The sequence below is a fragment of the Daucus carota genome, chromosome 4 (genome assembly GCF_001625215.2).
Source record: "Daucus carota subsp. sativus chromosome 4, DH1 v3.0, whole genome shotgun sequence".
NCBI classification, from domain to species: Eukaryota; Viridiplantae; Streptophyta; class Magnoliopsida; order Apiales; family Apiaceae; genus Daucus; species Daucus carota.
Window position 1 is genome coordinate 7,130,919 of NC_030384.2, and position 19,968 is coordinate 7,150,886.

Below are 19,968 nucleotides of genomic sequence, written 5' to 3' on the forward strand. Positions count from 1 at the left end.
GCAGCATAGTTTAGATAAGAGTGCAAAATCTGTAGTCTAGTTAAAGCTTTGTAAACTTGGAGTATATAACCAAGTGAGTAGCATCAGTTGAACTTGTTCAAATTACTTGAGAGAAAATTTGAGAGTTAGAAACAGTTCAAGTGTTGAACCTGCAGCTGTGAGAATTGTAATCAATCCACAGATTCTTCAATATAAAATCTCACGGGTGGATCATTCAATCCACCCGTATTTTTAATACTTGGTATTTTTCATACTGTTATTATAAGTGTTCTTTGTTCTTGAATATTTTAAGTTTTAAAAGATTGTATATAACCCCCCCCCCCTTCTACAATCTTTCTCATAGTTAGTATAAAATAACAATTGGTATCAGAGCGAGGTTCCCAACAAACATGGAAAAAGATCAATACTGCTAGAGAAAGATGGGAAAGAAGGATGCTGGAGTGAAGATTCCTGTTCTTGACAAGGATAACTATTTTCACTGGAAAGTGAGAATGCATTTGCATCTGTTGTCAATTGATGAAAGTTATGTAAACAACATAGAGAAAGGACCTGATGTTGCCATGAAGGTCTGTACCAGTATTGGAGCTGATGGTGAAGACATGGTAGGCAAAATGATTCCCAAGCCTATCCATGAATATTCCCAAGAGGACACTGAAGAAGTGCACAAGGATAAGAAGACCATGAATCTTTTGTTCAATGGTCTAGATCAAGAAATGATTGATAGTGTCATCAGCTGCACACGTGCCAAAGAAGTTTGGGACACCATCAGGACCATCTGTGAAGGAAATGAGCAAGTAAGAGAAAGCAAAATGCAGTTGCTGATTCAACAATATGAGTCATTCCATTTCAAGGTTGGTGAAAGTTTAAGTGACACATTTAACAGATTTCAAAAACTGTTAAATGGTCTAAAACGTTTTGGAAGAATATACCAGGTTAAGGATTCAAATTTGAAATTCTTAAGAGCTCTTCTTAAAGAATGGAAACCCATGACAGTCTCTCTTAGAAACACTCAAGAATTTAAAGACTACACTCTTGAGAGGCTGTATGGAACCTTGAAAACCTATGAGCTTGAAATGGAAGAAGATGAAGAGATAGAAAAGAGTCAAAAGAAAGGTCATTCATCTGTGGCTCTAGTTGCATCTCTTGATGACTCTATCAAGGATAAGGGAAAATCTCAAGTTGAAGAAACTGAAAAGTTGGTCAAAGAAGAGAGCTCAGAATCAAGGAAAGGAAAAAGATGAAGCTGATTCTGGTGAAGATAGTGATGTGATTGATGAGCACTTGGCCTTCCTATCAAGAAGATTCTCTGAATTAAACTTCAAAAAGAATTTTAATCCTGCAAAATCATTTAAAGGCAATCCCAAGTCTGACAGAAGCATGGTGGATAGATCCAAATTCAAGTGCTTCAACTGTAGGAATGCATGTCACTTTGCAAATGAATGCAGAAAGCCTAAAGTTGAGAAGAGGTCCAGTGAAGGCATGGACTACAAAAAGAAATATTATGAACTTTTCAAGCAAAAAGAAAGAGCATTCATTACAAAGGATGATTGGGCAGCTGGAGATGATTCTGATGAAGATGAAGAGTTTTTCAATCTTGTTCTAATGGCCAACTCCACAGATCAAGAAGAGAGCACTGCAAATAGCATTCAGGTATTCACCACTAACATAGTTGGATTTACAAAAGATGAATGCAATGCTACTATAAATGAAATGTCTACTGAATTATATCATTTGCATGTTTCTTTAAAATCTCTCACTAAGGAAAATTGTAGAATTAAGGATGCTAACACATTTCTCAGTGATAGAAATAGTGTGCTAGAAGCTCAATTTATTAAGTTTGAGAAACTGAAAATTGAGTGTCAAACAGCCAAGGATGATCTTTTGGCTGTTTTGAAAAGAGAAGAGATTATAAGAAAACAGATTGATTAGGTACAAAAGATAATTGCCAAATGGAAATCTGGAAGAGATGTTTCTACAAACATTTTCAACATTCAAGGTAGAGAAACCTTTGTGAAGAATGAGTGGAAGAGAGATAAAAAAGTTCTTGAGATGTCAGATGACAGTTCAACTGATGAGAACATGGATAGTGATCATCTATTGAAAACAAAAAGCTCAATGGATGAAAGTTATCCGTTGAAAAATAGCTCATCAGTTGACAAGAAAGTTCTCAAGAAATTAAACAAGAAATATGGCCCTGTTAACAAAAATTTTGTTAAAGGGGAGGATAATTCTTCTGAGACAAATGATAAGAAACTTAAGAAGAAATTGGATGTTTGTGAGTCTAAATCAGAAGAGACTGAAAAGAAAAGAGGAAATAGAAATGGTAAAATTAGAGTCAATAAGCACACAAACTACACTCCCAATGCTAGTGCTCCTAGGAAAACTTGCAGTAAATGTGGTAGTGTTAATCATCTGTCTGCAGATTGTAAAACTGTGATCCCTCCAAACTTATCCATGCCTATGCCTATGTCATCTGTTTCTAACATGCATTTATCTGCTATGAACATGATGCCTGGTGTATTGCCTCACAATCCATACTCTCAGTCTAGCATGCCATACATGTTCAATCCATATTTCAATGCATTTAACATGCCTCAATTTCACTCAAACTTTCAAGGTATCAATAATGTGTGTATGCCTCAAATGCCTGTCTTTAAAAGTAATGTTGATACCCCAATTTTTCAATCAAAACCAAAGATTGAACCATCCCAATCTAAGGGAGAGATTGAGACTGAAGGGAAAGCTGTTAAGACTAACAAATCTGGACCCAAAGCAATTTGGGTACCAAAATCAACTTGATCTATTTTGAACATGTGTGCAGGGAAACCATAAAAAGAATTTGTTGTACTTAGATATTAGATGCTCTAGACACATGACTGGTGATTCTTCCCTGCTCACAAAGTTTGTAGAGAAAGCTGGTCCTAGCATTACCTTTGGAGATGACAGCAAAGGATATACTATGGGATATGGCTTGATAGCAAAAGAAAATGTCATCATTGATGAAGTTGCATTGGTGTCTGGTCTTAAGCATAACTTGCTTAGCATTAGTCAACTTTGTGACAAAGATTATAAGATAAATTTCACTCCTACAGCCTGTGTTGTCACCAAGGGAGATGACAACAATGTGGTACTAATTGGACAAAGAAAAGGAAATGTGTATGCATCTGACTTCAACTCTGTTAAATCCGATTCAGTCACTTGCTTTCTTAGCAAAGCAAGCTCAGATGACATTTGGCTATTGCACAAAAGATTGTCTCGTTTAAATTTCAAGACAATAAATGAGTTGGTAAAGAAGGATCTAGTCAGAGGAATTCCAAAGCTGGAAATTTCCAAAGATGGTTTGTGTGGAGCATGTCAGCAAGGAAAGCAAAAGAGAAGCTCTTTCAAAAGCAAAGTTCTTTCATCAATTGTGAAGCCTATTCAACTTTTGCATATGGATTTGTTTGGACCAGTCAACATTATGTCAATTTCAAAGAAGAAATATTGTCTAGTGATTGTTGATGATTTTTCAAAATTTACTTGGACTTTCTTCTTACATTCTAAGGATAAAGCTGGGAAAATCATTATCAATCACATCAAGGCATTAAACAACAATCCAGATGTCAAAGTTGAGAGAATCAAAAGTGATAATGGAACTGAATTCAAAAATTCAGTGATGAAGGAATTTTGTGAAGAAAAGGGAATTATTCATGAGTTCTCTACACCAAGAACTCCACAACAAAATGGAGTAGTGGAAAGGAAGAACAGAACACTAATAGAAGCTGCAATAACCATGATTAATGAAGCTCAATTGCCAACCTATTTCTGGGATGAGGCTGTGAACACTGCCTGTTTTACTCAAAATATATCCTTCATAACCAAAACTCACAGTCTGACTCCCTTTCAACTCTTTAAAGGGAAGAAGCCTTTAATTAGCTTTCTTCATGTGTTTGGATGCAAGTGCTATGTTCTAAGGAATCAAGGTGAAAATCTTGAGAAATTTGAAGCCAAAGCAGATGAAGCTAGTTTTGTTGGATACTCTAATGGAAAATCATTTAGAGTTTACAATCTGAGAAACAACATTGTTATGGAATCAATCCATGTAGTATTTGATGATAAAACGATACAAGGTCTTTCAAATGAAGGATTTCATGACAATCTCAGACTTGAAAATGAAGGTGAAGGTGATTTGTATGATAGTGATGATGATTGTGATGATTATATACCGAATGCTGAAGTTAATCCTGGAATTAACATTCCAATGGATGAGACAACAGCCATCGAAAACTCAACTGAAGCATCAGTTGAAACTCCTCTGGATTCATCAGTCGAAATATTGTCTCAAAATTCCAATCAATTTAGGAATAATGAGATATCAGATTTAGGGGGAGCTTTTCAACATGGCAATCTGAACTACAACAATGAGGCTACTTCATCAAGACAATCATTTCCACCTCAAAGAAAATGGACAAGGGATCATCCTTTTGAATTAATAATTGGTGATGCAAATGCATCTGTTCAAAACAGAAGAGCTACTCAAGATGAATGCCTATACAGTGCATTTCTTTCACAAGATGAGCCTAAAGTAATAGAAGATGCTCTCAAAGATGCTGATTGGGTTCTTGCCATGCAAGAAGAATTAAATCAATTTGAGAGAAACAAAGTCTGGAAGCTGGTGCCCAAGCCTAAGAATAGAACAATTGTAGGCACAAAATGGGTATTCAGAAACAAAATGGATGAGAATGGAGTTGTCACCAGAAACAAAGCAAGACTTGTGGCTAAAGGGTATTCTTAATATGAAGAAATTGTTTTTGATGATGTAACGCCCCCAAACCCGTATTCCCTGAATTTGGGTCGCCACATAAACATAGCATAACATAAACATCTTATATTACAACTCACACTTCCCACAAGTCCAGGGATCGATACACACTTACACATGGTCTTAGGTTAAGATTACAATAATAAGTCCAAAGGTACCAACTACTAATATTATTATAAAGTAATACACCCTTGATGTGAGAGTCTGTCTTCGTACCCTTCTTCTTGCATTGACTTCACGCCTTGCTCTTTCCCTTGCTGTGGTACGCTTCCTGATTGTCCTCCTTAGTCGAGCCATACTCTGTCTTTACTGTTAAAGGAAATAAATATTGCAAGTATGAGCAAATGATTTGCTCAGCAAGTTCTCAATTCAAGTGCAACTTCACGGTATATGAATATCAAGGAGTTTAAGCAGATATAGCAATTAAGCAGATTCGAAACGAGAACTGCTGATAATCACATAAGGATCTCAAGAAATCACAGAAATAAAAATAACACTGGTCACCATCCTTGATGGTTCCACCTTATGGCTCGATCACCGCCACTAAGTAGATACCATCCCGTAACGCCTTCGTAGTCTGATCGCGACTTTGAACGGCGCCACACAGTTTTCCCCATTTTGTTGCTAGCATAAGGGTTATCGTTTTCAACCCTTTAAGTTGTCCCACACAGAGACAGTAATAACACTTCTCTTCCACGAATTTGGAACCTTCGTGTTGACCAGTTTGGTAAGATTCTTCCCCTGAGTACAAGAAATGCTTCTTTCTAAAAAGAACTCCAAGTCTCCTTCTGGTGCGAACAAATGCACCTTCACAAAATGAAATCGAAGCCTTTTGGATTACGAAGAATTATGTAATCCAAATCATCAACGAACGAGAGAGCCGATCCTACTTGGTTTATCAAACCTTGTACGGATCATTTATCCCTTTTTGTTTAGGGTACTAGGATTCAAATAAGATAGAGGATGTAATAATAACTGAAGTCCATCATACCGCTTCGGGAATAGGAATAGAATAGTTGTTAACTGAAAATTGTACAAGAATTTCATATCTTTGTTAGAATGAATGAATTCTAGTTAAGGGTCTAGATATTTGAATGACGTGAATAATGATAAGTTGAGATAGCTAATTGATTCAAAATAATGACTTCCAAGAAATGATTTAGGCTTTCGAGACGGAAGTAAAGTGAAGAATTGCAAACCGAGTTAGGCTTGTAGCAATGAAAGTGCTGGAATAATAATATTATTTCTACAAGATTACAAAATGTAAGGGTTCGAAAGTCAGAAAAATTGATAATCTCTCTGAATGGTGAGTAAACCCGAACAATGGATAAACTCAAATCATGAAATGAAAATAGATAATATACATACGCGAAATGAACGCCCGATCTTCAAATAACTGCTTCTGCTCGATCTTCAGTAATACTTGAGTATAAAATTATCGGGATTGCAAGTAGAATTTTAAATAACATGTATTATATCCAACAAATAAATAATGCACATTGGCATAACAAAAGTAAGGAATAGATAAACTTGCCTGTCGTCCTTTGCTATAATATTCCGTCTCAAATAAGATCCGCCTTTCCGGAAAGTAAAATATTCTAAATCACATAAAGTAGTGAATTTAGTACACCTTTCGAAGGAATTAATCTCAAAGGATGAGTATCTATATTTCCCATTGACTAGGATTGGTTCCAATAATATTAATTATATCCTTTAGATTTAACATTAAGAATTTAATCATTTATAATTCTTTTAAATAATTACCCCTAAATATTTTTAAATTATTCTTCTGCATCTTTTACACCTTTATAACCATATTTTAATAAATAATTCCTAAATTCATGAAGGGTAACGAAATATACAATCCCAATACTCTATAAACTCATTTCTTTAATTACTTATCTTTTAATCCAAGAGACTCTCTAATTAATTAGTGACAAATATCAAGTCCACAATTACTAAAATAATAATAATACCTCCGACGGTTTCATTAAGTGTTACAAAAAACTAATGCCTTAGTATTTCTAAATTTAATTTTCCAAACCCACTAAATCCATTACTACGATTCTAAATCCGTTTATCTTTAATTCTCAACCTTATTATCTATAATCTTGAAAGTCTACAAATTTGCCATCTCATGTGGACTATACTTAAATTTTTATTCTAATATTTTCCCCAAATTAAATAATATCCTCTAAGTTAATTTAATGGCCTATCTTTACTTCCGAATCTTTGAGTTAGCAAATCAAATCTGTAATTAATAAATTAGTGATAATAATATATCTCAAAATCCCATTTCCTTAAAATATTTCCAATCAAATTCTACCCATTCAATTATATTGTCTACCTTAATTAACCAACCAACCAAAATTAAAATCTCAACTTTATTTGTTTCTTTATTAATATATTATTACCTATTATCTAATTAGCAATTTACCATTATAACCCCATCTTCCCCAACCACCCCTTTTCTCCCCCACCCACCTTCTCTCTCCCTTCTCCTGCCATTTCCCTCGGCTGCCGGCCGGAGCTCGGCTCCGGTGGCCTCGTCGCCGCCCCACCCTGTCTCACTCTCAGCCTCTCTCCCTCTCTCTCTCATTCTCTCTCTCTCTCTCTCTCTCTCTCTCTCTCTCTCTCTCTCTCTCTCTCTCTGATCGAACCACCCTCGCCACCGCTGCTGCGGTGGCTCGATCTACGCGCGACGGCACCCCTCTCAGCTCATCTTCTCTTCTCACGACCCCCAGGCCGCCATCAGCTCCGCGTGTCGACGTCTCCGGCGACGTCGTCCGTCGTTTCGCCGACGCTGGCTTCGCTACAGCGGCCATCCGCCGCGACTCCGCCCTCCGTTGCTGCTTCGTACACCTGCCGTCGTTCTCCAGCTAACATCCCCCCATCCCCCCTCCTTTCGCCTCGGTTCTGGCCACCCACCACCGCCGAGTCGTCTCCGACGACCTCGACGCGGCGGTTCCGGTGCCCCAACGCCGAGATTGGCCCCGATCTCCTACTTCCTTCCAGCAACTCAGTCAAACCCCTCCAACCAATACACAAAATCACCACAACATGAAAAGCCCTAAATTTTAAAACCCTAATTTATAAACCCTAATTTATAAATTTTGGGGAAAACCTTTTAAGCTACCAATTAACCACTGTTTGATACACTACTAGATATTAAAACATAAAAATGACTGTAGATCACAATGGTATTAAATATTGGAGCAAGCACCCAGCTCATACCACTGATCAAATATGTACTGGGTTACTCAATCAGTGGGGACCATTAGCATTATATAGTAACATTGACTGTTACAATTTACCACCATAAATGTAGCTCCATAAATGAGTAAAGTCAAAGAGTGTTTACCTTGATTTGGCAGATTTTCTTGATTACTTTAGCTGCTGTCCTAATTCTTCTCCTCCTTCTTTTACTCCTTTAGACACTCTAATCTTAATTCCTCCCTTACTCTTTAAGACAATAATGAGGATTTTACTCTAGTTTTTGATTTTATATCACATTACCTCTATTAATCATTACAAATCTTGATTATAGACATTCTTTTACACAAAGACCCACTCACAACTTGGATTATCTCCTAATCTTACTTGGGCACCAAGTAACGTGACTTGGGCACCAAGTGACGTTACTTGGGCACCAAGTAGCAAAAATTAATCTTTTATTTACACCATATTTCATTTTGGGGTCTTTTTAAATATTTGATAATTTATCAAAATTTTAAATAACTAAATTGTTAATTAACTAATACTTGATCTAATCTGGTTTCCACTAAATAAATTCCGACTAAAATTTTATGTATATATATATATATATATAGATATTTCCATGAATTAACTGTGTATCTAAAACACGCACCAATTTAATGTCTACGTAATAAGGCTGAATATCAATTATTTTCGGCATTTATCAATCTAATGCTTAAACAGCCAGTTATAACATGTAACACCTTAATAATTTCTCGAACTACATTATTTATCCAGATCCATATTTCTCGCTTTTGAGATATTCTGTCTCGAATATTTGATAAATCAAATCACTTACTTGCACAAATTAGATAGTTAAATAAATAATTGCATAATTACGTACTTGAAATTTTGAGGTTGTTACAGTCTCTCCCCCTTAAAGGATTCCGACCTCGGAATCATGACTAATTGTTGAATAACGAGGGGTAGTTTTTCAGCATTTCATCCTCTAATTCCCAAGTAGCCTCCTCGACCGCTCTATTTCTCCATATAACTTTGACCAGCTTAACCTTCTTAGTTCTTAGTTCCTGAAACTTTGTATCTACTATCTTTACAGGATACTCTACATACGTCAAATCGGGTTGTAGATGTGCTGGCTCATACTCTAGGATATGTCGTGTGTCCGTCTTATAATCCTTTAGTAATGATATATGGAACACATCATGTATATGTTGCAAGTCAGGTGGTAAAGCTAGCTGATACGAAACTATTCCAACTTTCTTCAAAATCTCAAATGGTCCAATAAAGCGAGGACTTAACTTATTTCTCTTTCCAAACCTTACCACTCCTTTCCAAGGTGACACTTTTAATAACACTTTCTCCCCAACCTCAAAAGTCTTGTCTTTCCTTCCCAAATCAGCATACTTCTTTTGCCTATCTTGAGCAGCCACTAACCTCTTCTTGATTCTATCAACCGATTGTTTTGTTTGCTCGATCAATTCGGGTCCTAACAACCGTTTTTCTCCAATTTCATCCCAACATATTGGCGATCTACACTTTCTTCCATACAAAGCTTCGTAAGGAGCCATCCCAATGCTCGAGTGGTAGCTATTGTTGTAGGCAAATTCCACTAAAGGCAAATGATCATCCCAATTTCCCTTAAAATCTAAAGAACAAGCTCGTAGCATATCCTCGATGGTTTGAATTGTTCGTTCACTTTGTCCGTCGGTTTGTGGATGATATGCAGTGCTCAGGTTCAACTTCGTTCCTAAACATTCTTGAAAGCTTTGCCAGAATCTGGAGGTGAATCTTGCATCTCTGTCGGACACAATTGACACAGGAACTCCATGGCGTGTCACAATCTCCTTTATATAAATACTTACTAACTTTTCGATGGTATACTTGTCACTGATCGGTAAGAAATGAGCTGATTTCGTAAGTCTATCTATTATAACCCAAATAGCATCATGCTTGCACCGCGTTTGTGGTAACCCTACAATGAAATCCATAGTAATGTGTTCCCACTTCCATTCAGGAATTTCTAAGGGTTGTAGTAGTCCACTGGGTCTTTGGTGTTCGGCTTTCACTCTTTGACAAGTTAAACATCTACTCACCCAATCTGCAATTTCCCGCTTCATATTTGGCCACCAATAATGCTTTTTAAGATCTTGATACATCTTGGTACTTCCTGGGTGTACAGAATATCTTGAGTCGTGTGCCTCACTCAGAATCTCATCTTTCAATTCCGTAATCCTGGGAATCCATATCCTATTAGCAAATCTTTTAATTCCTTTCTCATCCTTCGGACATAAGTACTCTTCTCCGGTTAGATTCTCCCTTTGTTCTTCCATTACTTTTTCCTGACATCTCCGGATCTTCTCTAGTAGTTCAGGTTGTAATACCATCTCATAAAATCTTTCTCCCTCCAAACTCAAATCCCTGATTTCCAATTCTAAATTCTCTATATCCTTCTTCAACTCTTCAGGTAAGGTTAACACATTCAATCTCTCCTTTCTACTTAGTGCATCCGCCACTACATTTGCCTTGCCAGGATGATAATTAATCGAGCAATCATAGTCCTTGATCAATTCTAACCACCTCCTTTGCCTCATATTCAACTCCTTTTGAGTAAATAGATACTTCAAGCTCTTGTGATCGGTGTATATTTCACACTTCTCGCCGTACAGGTAATGTCGCCAAATCTTTAATGCGAACACAATCGCTGCCAGTTCCAAATCATGTGTAGGATACCTTAATTCATAATCCTTCAACTGTCTGGAAGCGTAAGCAATTACCTTATCATGTTGCATCAAAACGCATCCTAATCCTTTGTGAGAAGCGTCACTATAAATCACGAAGTTGCCACCTTCATCGGGTAGTGCTAGGACAGGAGCCGTAGTAAGTCTCTTCTTTAGTTCTTGAAAGCTTTCTTCGCACTTTGGAGTCCACTCAAATTTTTCCTCCTTTCTTGTTAATCGTGTAAGTGGAGTCGCAATTTTCGCAAAATCTTGTACGAATCTTCGATAATAGCCAGCTAGTCCTAGAAAGCTTCTTACTTCAGTCGGATTCCTTGGTCTTTCCCAACTTGACACGGCTTCTATCTTTGCAGGGTCCACCGATATGCCTTCTCTAGAAACTATGTGTCCAAGGAATTGTACTTGCTCCAGCCAAAATTCGCATTTTGAAAACTTCGCGTACAACTTCTCTTTTCTCAAGATTTCCAATACTATTCCTAGATGCTCCACATGTTCCTCTCTTGTTTTGGAATAGATCAAAATGTCATCGATGAAAACAATTACGAATTTATCCAAATATTTCTTGAATATTCTATTCATGAGATCCATAAAAGCTGCAGGTGCATTGGTTAGTCCAAAAGGCATCACCAAAAACTCATAATGCCCATATCTAGTTCTGAAAGCCGTTTTGGGTACGTCTTCTGGCTTAATCTTAAGTTGATGGTAGCCTGACCTTAAATCGATCTTAGAAAAATGAGCTGCTCCTTTCAGTTGATCGAATAAATCGTCAATCCTTGGTAAAGGATACTTGTTCTTGATCGTCATCTTATTCAATTCCCTATAATCAATACACAACCTCATACTCCCGTCTTTTTTCTTAACGAATAACACTGGGGCTCCCCACGGGGACACGCTTGGTCTAATGACTCCTTTCTCGAGTAAGTCTTGTAATTGTGTGGCTAGTTCTTTCATTTCAGTTGGTGCCATTCTATAAGGAGCTTTAGATATAGGTGCAGTACCTGGCACAAGGTCTATAGTGAACTCAATCTCTCTATCTGGGGGTAATCCTGGCAACTCTTCAGGAAACACGTCTATATATTTATTTACTACCGGAATTTCTTCTATTTTAGGACATTGCTTCTTTGTGTCTATCACATGTGCTAAGTAAGCCTGACACCCTTGACGAAGCAGTTTCTTGGCTTGGATCATAGTGAGAAACTTCTTATGATGCTTTTGCCCCCTTAGAATTACTCTCTTCCCATTATCACCCCTTAAACTTACACGCTTTCGTCTACAGTTAATTTGGGCATCATAACGCGTTAACCAATCCATTCCGAGTATCACCTCAAACTCCCCTAATTTAAAAGGGATTAAATCTACCTTGAAAAGTTGTTTCTGAATCATTACTTCACAATTAGGGCACACTTGATCCACAGTGATCACTTCTTGATTCGCTATTTCTATGTTCATAGATTCCTCTAAAGGTATTGACACAATTCCCAACTTTCGCATGAAATTAACGGAAATAAATGATTTGGTAGCACCTGAATCAATTAATACACAAGCATCTTGCGAATTTATCGGAAGCGTACCTGAAATAACGTCATTATTGGCTATGGCATCATTCAGTGTCATATTGAAAGTGCGTGCAGTGGGTTTGCTATTTTCAGAAGATGCTAGTAGCTTCGGAACATTGCTTTCCTTACGTGGCGCTCGACAATCTTTGGCCATGTGGCCCTTCTTTCCACAGCTAAAGCAAGTAATCGCCTTTTCCTTACATTTAGAGGCATAGTGCCCTTTCTTTCCGCAGAGAAAACAAGTAGCAGACTCCTGATGACATGGTGCTGGGTGATTCTTTCCACAGGTTTTACATTCTGGATACGAGGGTCTCCCCTGAAGGGAGTTTGCAGTTTGTGGAGGTCGGGCTTTCTGACCCATTTCTTGACTTCCTTGACTCTCATTCCGAAGTGTCTTTTCTTTGTTAAATTCCCTTTTGACGAAAGGCCTCTTCGTATTTGGGTTCCACACCTTTTTCCCCGGGTTGCGATCCATCTGCGGCGCCTTCCGCTTCCTATCATTCTTTTCCCGGTTGTAGAGTTCACTTCCGCTTTCCACGATTGCCGCTTTTTGCACAACAGTTGAATAATTGGTGAGTTCAAAGACAGCAACCCTGCTTTGAATCCAGGGTTTCAACCCTTGTTGAAATCGACGTGCCCTTTTTTCTTCAGTATCAACATAATGTGGTACAAACCTTGCGAGTTCTGTGAATTTGGCTTCATAGTCAGCCACCGACATGTTCCCTTGCTTAAGTTCCAAGAATTTAAGTTCCATTTGGTTCTCCAGGTACTTAGGATAATACTTTTCTAAGAATAGTTCCGTAAACCTTTCCCAAGTTATGACATTAGCCCCTTCTAAACCCTTCTTTGCCTCCCACCAGTAATTAGCTTCCCCTTTCAACATATATGATGCAAATAATGTCTTTTTATCTTCTTCCACATTTACTATCTCAAAGGCTTTCTCAATCTCTTTTAACTAAGTTCTGGCCTCTATAGGATTTGTGGTCCCTTTGAACTCGGGAGGTTGCAGGGACTTGAAAGACTTGAAAGAAACGGCATGTTTGGTGAGTTGACTCGAAGAACCTTTGTCAGAATTAGCTTGAAGATTTTGTTGAAGAAGATTGACAAGTAGTTGGACAGGATTTGGTTCAAATCCAGGTGGAACATCTGGTGTTGGCTCATCAGTTGAGTTGTTATTCGGGTTTGAACTCATCTTGTTGCTATTAAGAATGAATAAAAGAAGGGTTAATAGATTTCTTCAATATATATATAATCAAAAAGTAAAACGGATGCAAATTTGCAATGTAATTGATACAACAATCGGAATCGGTTCATATCATTGGTAGGCAAGGATCAATTGTAACGAGGTTGAATATTCCGAAAACATTCAAGAGAGATTTATTAATATATATATATTTTTTTTTTCTTTTTTTTTTCTCTCTCTCTCTTTTTTTTTTTTTTTTTTTTTTTTAAAGCTCGATAGATAGAGTACAAGAGATCATAAGATGTAGACGATGGTAAAGCAAGTACGAGCAGTAATCATGATAATAGTGCAAAAAGTAAACCATCCATCATCCATAGTACTAGAAATCATCATATAGATACCAAGTTTTTGAGTACAAAAGAGACCATAATCCGTAGTATCTAGTCTGATCATCACTAACAAGTACATCATCAAGTCTAGTCATCACTAATAAATACATCATCATAGCTGGCATATCTGCATCTACATCATGACCTAACTACATAACTACTGCCAGAAAGATCAACTATCGAAACTATCAAGTCTGCATCAAAACAAAAGGATATGCACGACTCTCTAATCCCGAAACACTACAATGTCAGCAGTCATATGATAAGCAAAAGTAATACTCGGAATCCACTGGTGCTAGTAATGTGATCCCGCAAAAAGGTGAGACTATATCGATGGATCAGCGTCCGAAGATCTCGGACACCCGGCGTAGAAACTCTGACCGAGCTAGGTCAACCAGGATGGCAACATGGGTAGCATCAACAAGTCCTGTGCTGGTGGAAGGAAGGTGCTGGAGATCAAACTGAAGTCCCTCGAACACAGAAACGGCAACCTGGTGAACTATATCCGCCCCAGTATCTCTCGGCAAGAACCCATATCCAGCTGGAGTAGTGAAAGGAGCAGGAGGTCCAAAAGTCATAAAACTATCCCAGCTGGGGTAGACAGAATCCACATACTGATCAAGAACACTCTGGTACTGATGTGCTAAAGCCATATACTCCGAGTGCATAGTAGAGCTCATCATAGCCCAATCCGCCCAATCTGCGAGTGACATGGGAGCAGACGCCCCAAGAGAGCCCGTAGGAGTCTGTGAAACTGGTGCTGATATCATAGGAATACCCGGTGCATGAACCGGAATCTCCGGAGTAGTAACAACGGGCTGCTCTATCTGAACTCTCGGCTCAGGAACCGAGTAAACCGGTGCTGGAGTAACAAAGGATGGAGTAGAGAACTCCGCAACTGGAGCAGAAACTGAAAACTCAAACCGATACCTATCAGCGGTGGGCATCGCAGCAAACTCAGGGGTATAAGTAGAAACCTCTGAGGTAGGAGTCTGAAAGTAACTGAGTAGCTCTAGAATGTCAGGCTCACCATCGCTCCTCTGAACCGGTGTAGTCACATAAGTAGGAGGAGTGGTGACAACATCAGTAGTGATCGCTGGTACAGTAGTAATAGTAGATAGTGAGCGGAAAGGTGACTCTGGTCCCTCACTCTGAGTCTGCTCTCCTAAGTCGGGTATCTCTGAGTCAGACGAGTCCACTAAATCAATAACCACAGGAGATGGAGGCTCCAGAATCTGAATCGATGAGTCCTCCGAGCCACTGTCCACAAAGATAATCTCCATCGAAGGGTCGCTATCGTAGCTAGAGTCAGAGTACCCCATGTGAGATCGGCCTCGAACGTCACTGGATCCTGTCATCTACATACACAACACTAAAGGTTACTTAAGGTGCATATATTTAATCATATAACTAATAGAGTCTAGTGACTCTCAGGGTCTACTTGGTTCGTATGTCCTCCCGCATACGTACAAATCGATATATATCAATGTATATATATCTTTATAACTCTCATTGGCAAATCTTACTTTCACCTGTTATATGCCTAGGTTCTCGTGTCCTAAGGATATAACACCGCTCTGATGCCAAAACTGTAACGCCCCCAAACCCGTATTCCCTGAATTTGGGTCGCCACATAAACATAGCATAACATAAACATCTTATATTACAACTCACACTTCCCACAAGTCCAGGGATCGATACACACTTACACATGGTCTTAGGTTAAGATTACAATAATAAGTCCAAAGGTACCAACTACTAATATTATTATAAAGTAATACACCCTTGATGTGAGAGTCTGTCTTCGTACCCTTCTTCTTGCATTGACTTCACGCCTTGCTCTTTCCCTTGCTGTGGTACGCTTCCTGATTGTCCTCCTTAGTCGAGCCATACTCTGTCTTTACTGTTAAAGGAAATAAATATTGCAAGTATGAGCAAATGATTTGCTCAGCAAGTTCTCAATTCAAGTGCAACTTCACGGTATATGAATATCAAGGAGTTTAAGCAGATATAGCAATTAAGCAGATTCGAAACGAGAACTGCTGATAATCACATAAGGATCTCAAGAAATCACAGAAATAAAAATAACACTGGTCACCATCCTTGATGGTTCCACCTTATGGCTCGATCACCGCCACTAAGTAGATACCATCCCGTAACGCCTTCGTAGTCTGATCGCGACTTTGAACGGCGCCACACAGTTTTCCCCATTTTGTTGCTAGCATAAGGGTTATCGTTTTCAACCCTTTAAGTTGTCCCACACAGAGACAGTAATAACACTTCTCTTCCACGAATTTGGAACCTTCGTGTTGACCAGTTTGGTAAGATTCTTCCCCTGAGTACAAGAAATGCTTCTTTCTAAAAAGAACTCCAAGTCTCCTTCTGGTGCGAACAAATGCACCTTCACAAAATGAAATCGAAGCCTTTTGGATTACGAAGAATTATGTAATCCAAATCATCAACGAACGAGAGAGCCGATCCTACTTGGTTTATCAAACCTTGTACGGATCATTTATCCCTTTTTGTTTAGGGTACTAGGATTCAAATAAGATAGAGGATGTAATAATAACTGAAGTCCATCATACCGCTTCGGGAATAGGAATAGAATAGTTGTTAACTGAAAATTGTACAAGAATTTCATATCTTTGTTAGAATGAATGAATTCTAGTTAAGGGTCTAGATATTTGAATGACGTGAATAATGATAAGTTGAGATAGCTAATTGATTCAAAATAATGACTTCCAAGAAATGATTTAGGCTTTCGAGACGGAAGTAAAGTGAAGAATTGCAAACCGAGTTAGGCTTGTAGCAATGAAAGTGCTGGAATAATAATATTATTTCTACAAGATTACAAAATGTAAGGGTTCGAAAGTCAGAAAAATTGATAATCTCTCTGAATGGTGAGTAAACCCGAACAATGGATAAACTCAAATCATGAAATGAAAATAGATAATATACATACGCGAAATGAACGCCCGATCTTCAAATAACTGCTTCTGCTCGATCTTCAGTAATACTTGAGTATAAAATTATCGGGATTGCAAGTAGAATTTTAAATAACATGTATTATATCCAACAAATAAATAATGCACATTGGCATAACAAAAGTAAGGAATAGATAAACTTGCCTGTCGTCCTTTGCTATAATATTCCGTCTCAAATAAGATCCGCCTTTCCGGAAAGTAAAATATTCTAAATCACATAAAGTAGTGAATTTAGTACACCTTTCGAAGGAATTAATCTCAAAGGATGAGTATCTATATTTCCCATTGACTAGGATTGGTTCCAATAATATTAATTATATCCTTTAGATTTAACATTAAGAATTTAATCATTTATAATTCTTTTAAATAATTACCCCTAAATATTTTTAAATTATTCTTCTGCATCTTTTACACCTTTATAACCATATTTTAATAAATAATTCCTAAATTCATGAAGGGTAACGAAATATACAATCCCAATACTCTATAAACTCATTTCTTTAATTACTTATCTTTTAATCCAAGAGACTCTCTAATTAATTAGTGACAAATATCAAGTCCACAATTACTAAAATAATAATAATACCTCCGACGGTTTCATTAAGTGTTACAAAAAACTAATGCCTTAGTATTTCTAAATTTAATTTTCCAAACCCACTAAATCCATTACTACGATTCTAAATCCGTTTATCTTTAATTCTCAACCTTATTATCTATAATCTTGAAAGTCTACAAATTTGCCATCTCATGTGGACTATACTTAAATTTTTATTCTAATATTTTCCCCAAATTAAATAATATCCTCTAAGTTAATTTAATGGCCTATCTTTACTTCCGAATCTTTGAGTTAGCAAATCAAATCTGTAATTAATAAATTAGTGATAATAATATATCTCAAAATCCCATTTCCTTAAAATATTTCCAATCAAATTCTACCCATTCAATTATATTGTCTACCTTAATTAACCAACCAACCAAAATTAAAATCTCAACTTTATTTGTTTCTTTATTAATATATTATTACCTATTATCTAATTAGCAATTTACCATTATAACCCCATCTTCCCCAACCACCCCTTTTCTCCCCCACCCACCTTCTCTCTCCCTTCTCCTGCCATTTCCCTCGGCTGCCGGCCGGAGCTCGGCTCCGGTGGCCTCGTCGCCGCCCCACCCTGTCTCACTCTCAGCCTCTCTCCCTCTCTCTCTCATTCTCTCTCTCTCTCTCTCTCTCTCTCTCTTTCTGATCGAACCACCCTCGCCACCGCTGCTGCGGTGGCTCGATCTACGCGCGACGGCACCCCTCTCAGCTCATCTTCTCTTCTCACGACCCCCAGGCCGCCATCAGCGCCGCGTGTCGACGTCTCCGGCGACGTCGTCCGTCGTTTCGCCGACGCTGGCTTCGCTACAGCGGCCATCCGCCGCGACTCCGCCCTCCGTTGCTGCTTCGTACACCTGCCGTCGTTCTCCAGCTAACATCCCCCCATCCCCCCTCCTTTCGCCTCGGTTCTGGCCACCCACCACCGCCGAGTCGTCTCCGACGACCTCGACGCGGCGGTTCCGGTGCCCCAACGCCGAGATTGGCCCCGATCTCCTACTTCCTTCCAGCAACTCAGTCAAACCCCTCCAACCAATACACAAAATCACCACAACATGAAAAGCCCTAAATTTTGAAACCCTAATTTATAAACCCTAATTTATAAATTTTGGGGAAAACCTTTTAAGCTACCAATTAACCACTGTTTGATACACTACTAGATATTAAAACATAAAAATGACTGTAGATCACAATGGTATTAAATATTGGAGCAAGCACCCAGCTCATACCACTGATCAAATATGTACTGGGTTACTCAATCAGTGGGGACCATTAGCATTATATAGTAACATTGACTGTTACAATTTACCACCATAAATGTAGCTCCATAAATGAGTAAAGTCAAAGAGTGTTTACCTTGATTTGGCAGATTTTCTTGATTACTTTAGCTGCTGTCCTAATTCTTCTCCTCCTTCTTTTACTCCTTTAGACACTCTAATCTTAATTCCTCCCTTACTCTTTAAGACAATAATGAGGATTTTACTCTAGTTTTTGATTTTATATCACATTACCTCTATTAATCATTACAAATCTTGATTATAGACATTCTTTTACACAAAGACCCACTCACAACTTGGATTATCTTCTAATCTTACTTGGGCACCAAGTAACGTGACTTGGGCACCAAGTGACGTTACTTGGGCACCAAGTAGCAAAAATTAATCTTTTATTTACACCATATTTCATTTTGGGGTCTTTTTAAATATTTGATAATTTATCAAAATTTTAAATAACTAAATTGTTAATTAACTAATACTTGATCTAATCTGGTTTCCACTAAATAAATTCCGACTAAAATTTTATGTATATATATATATATAGATAGATATTTCCATGAATTAACTGTGTATCTAAAACACGCACCAATTTAATGTCTACGTAATAAGGCTGAATATCAATTATTTTCGGCATTTATCAATCTAATGCTTAAACAGCCAGTTATAACATGTAACACCTTAATAATTTCTCGAACTACATTATTTATCCAGATCCATATTTCTCGCTTTTGAGATATTCTGTCTCGAATATTTGATAAATCAAATCACTTACTTGCACAAATTAGATAGTTAAATAAATAATTGGATAATTACGTACTTGAAATTTTGAGGTTGTTACAGATGAGACATTTGCACATTTCAAGATTGGAAGCTATAAGAATCTTCTTGGCCTATGCTGCTCATGCAAATTTTAAAGTCTATCAAATGGATGTCAAAAGTGTTTTTCTTAATGGTGAACTGGAAGAGGAGGTATATGTAAGTCAACCTCCTGTCTTTGAAGATCCAGATTTTCCAGAGTATGTTTACTTCTTCTTAAAAGCACTTTATGGTTTAAAGCAAGCACCAAGGGCCTGGTACGACACTCTATCTCAATTTTTATTAGATAATCATTTCACTAGAGGAACTGTGGATAAGACTATTTTACAGAAATGTAAATGGAGCATTTATCTTAGTTCAAATTTATGTAGATGATATAATTTTTGGGTTTACAGATGAGAAACTTTGCAAAACGT

At 37.8% G+C, this 19,968-nt stretch overlaps 2 protein-coding genes across 2 annotated transcripts; both read left to right on the forward strand.

The window, feature by feature from the left end:
- Positions 1 to 419: 419 nt before the first annotated feature.
- Positions 420 to 1,241, forward strand: LOC135152145 (uncharacterized). Its single transcript, XM_064091976.1, has one exon. The coding sequence runs from the start codon at positions 420 to 422 to the stop codon at positions 1,239 to 1,241; it is 822 nt and encodes a 273-aa protein (XP_063948046.1).
- Positions 1,242 to 2,049: 808 nt separating this feature from the next.
- Positions 2,050 to 4,802, forward strand: LOC135152146 (uncharacterized). The gene is made up of 4 exons (XM_064091977.1): positions 2,050 to 2,617; positions 3,093 to 3,962; positions 4,086 to 4,597; positions 4,686 to 4,802. The coding sequence occupies exons 1-4, from the start codon at positions 2,050 to 2,052 to the stop codon at positions 4,800 to 4,802; spliced, it is 2,067 nt and encodes a 688-aa protein (XP_063948047.1).
- The last annotated feature ends 15,166 nt before the right edge of the window (positions 4,803 to 19,968 follow it).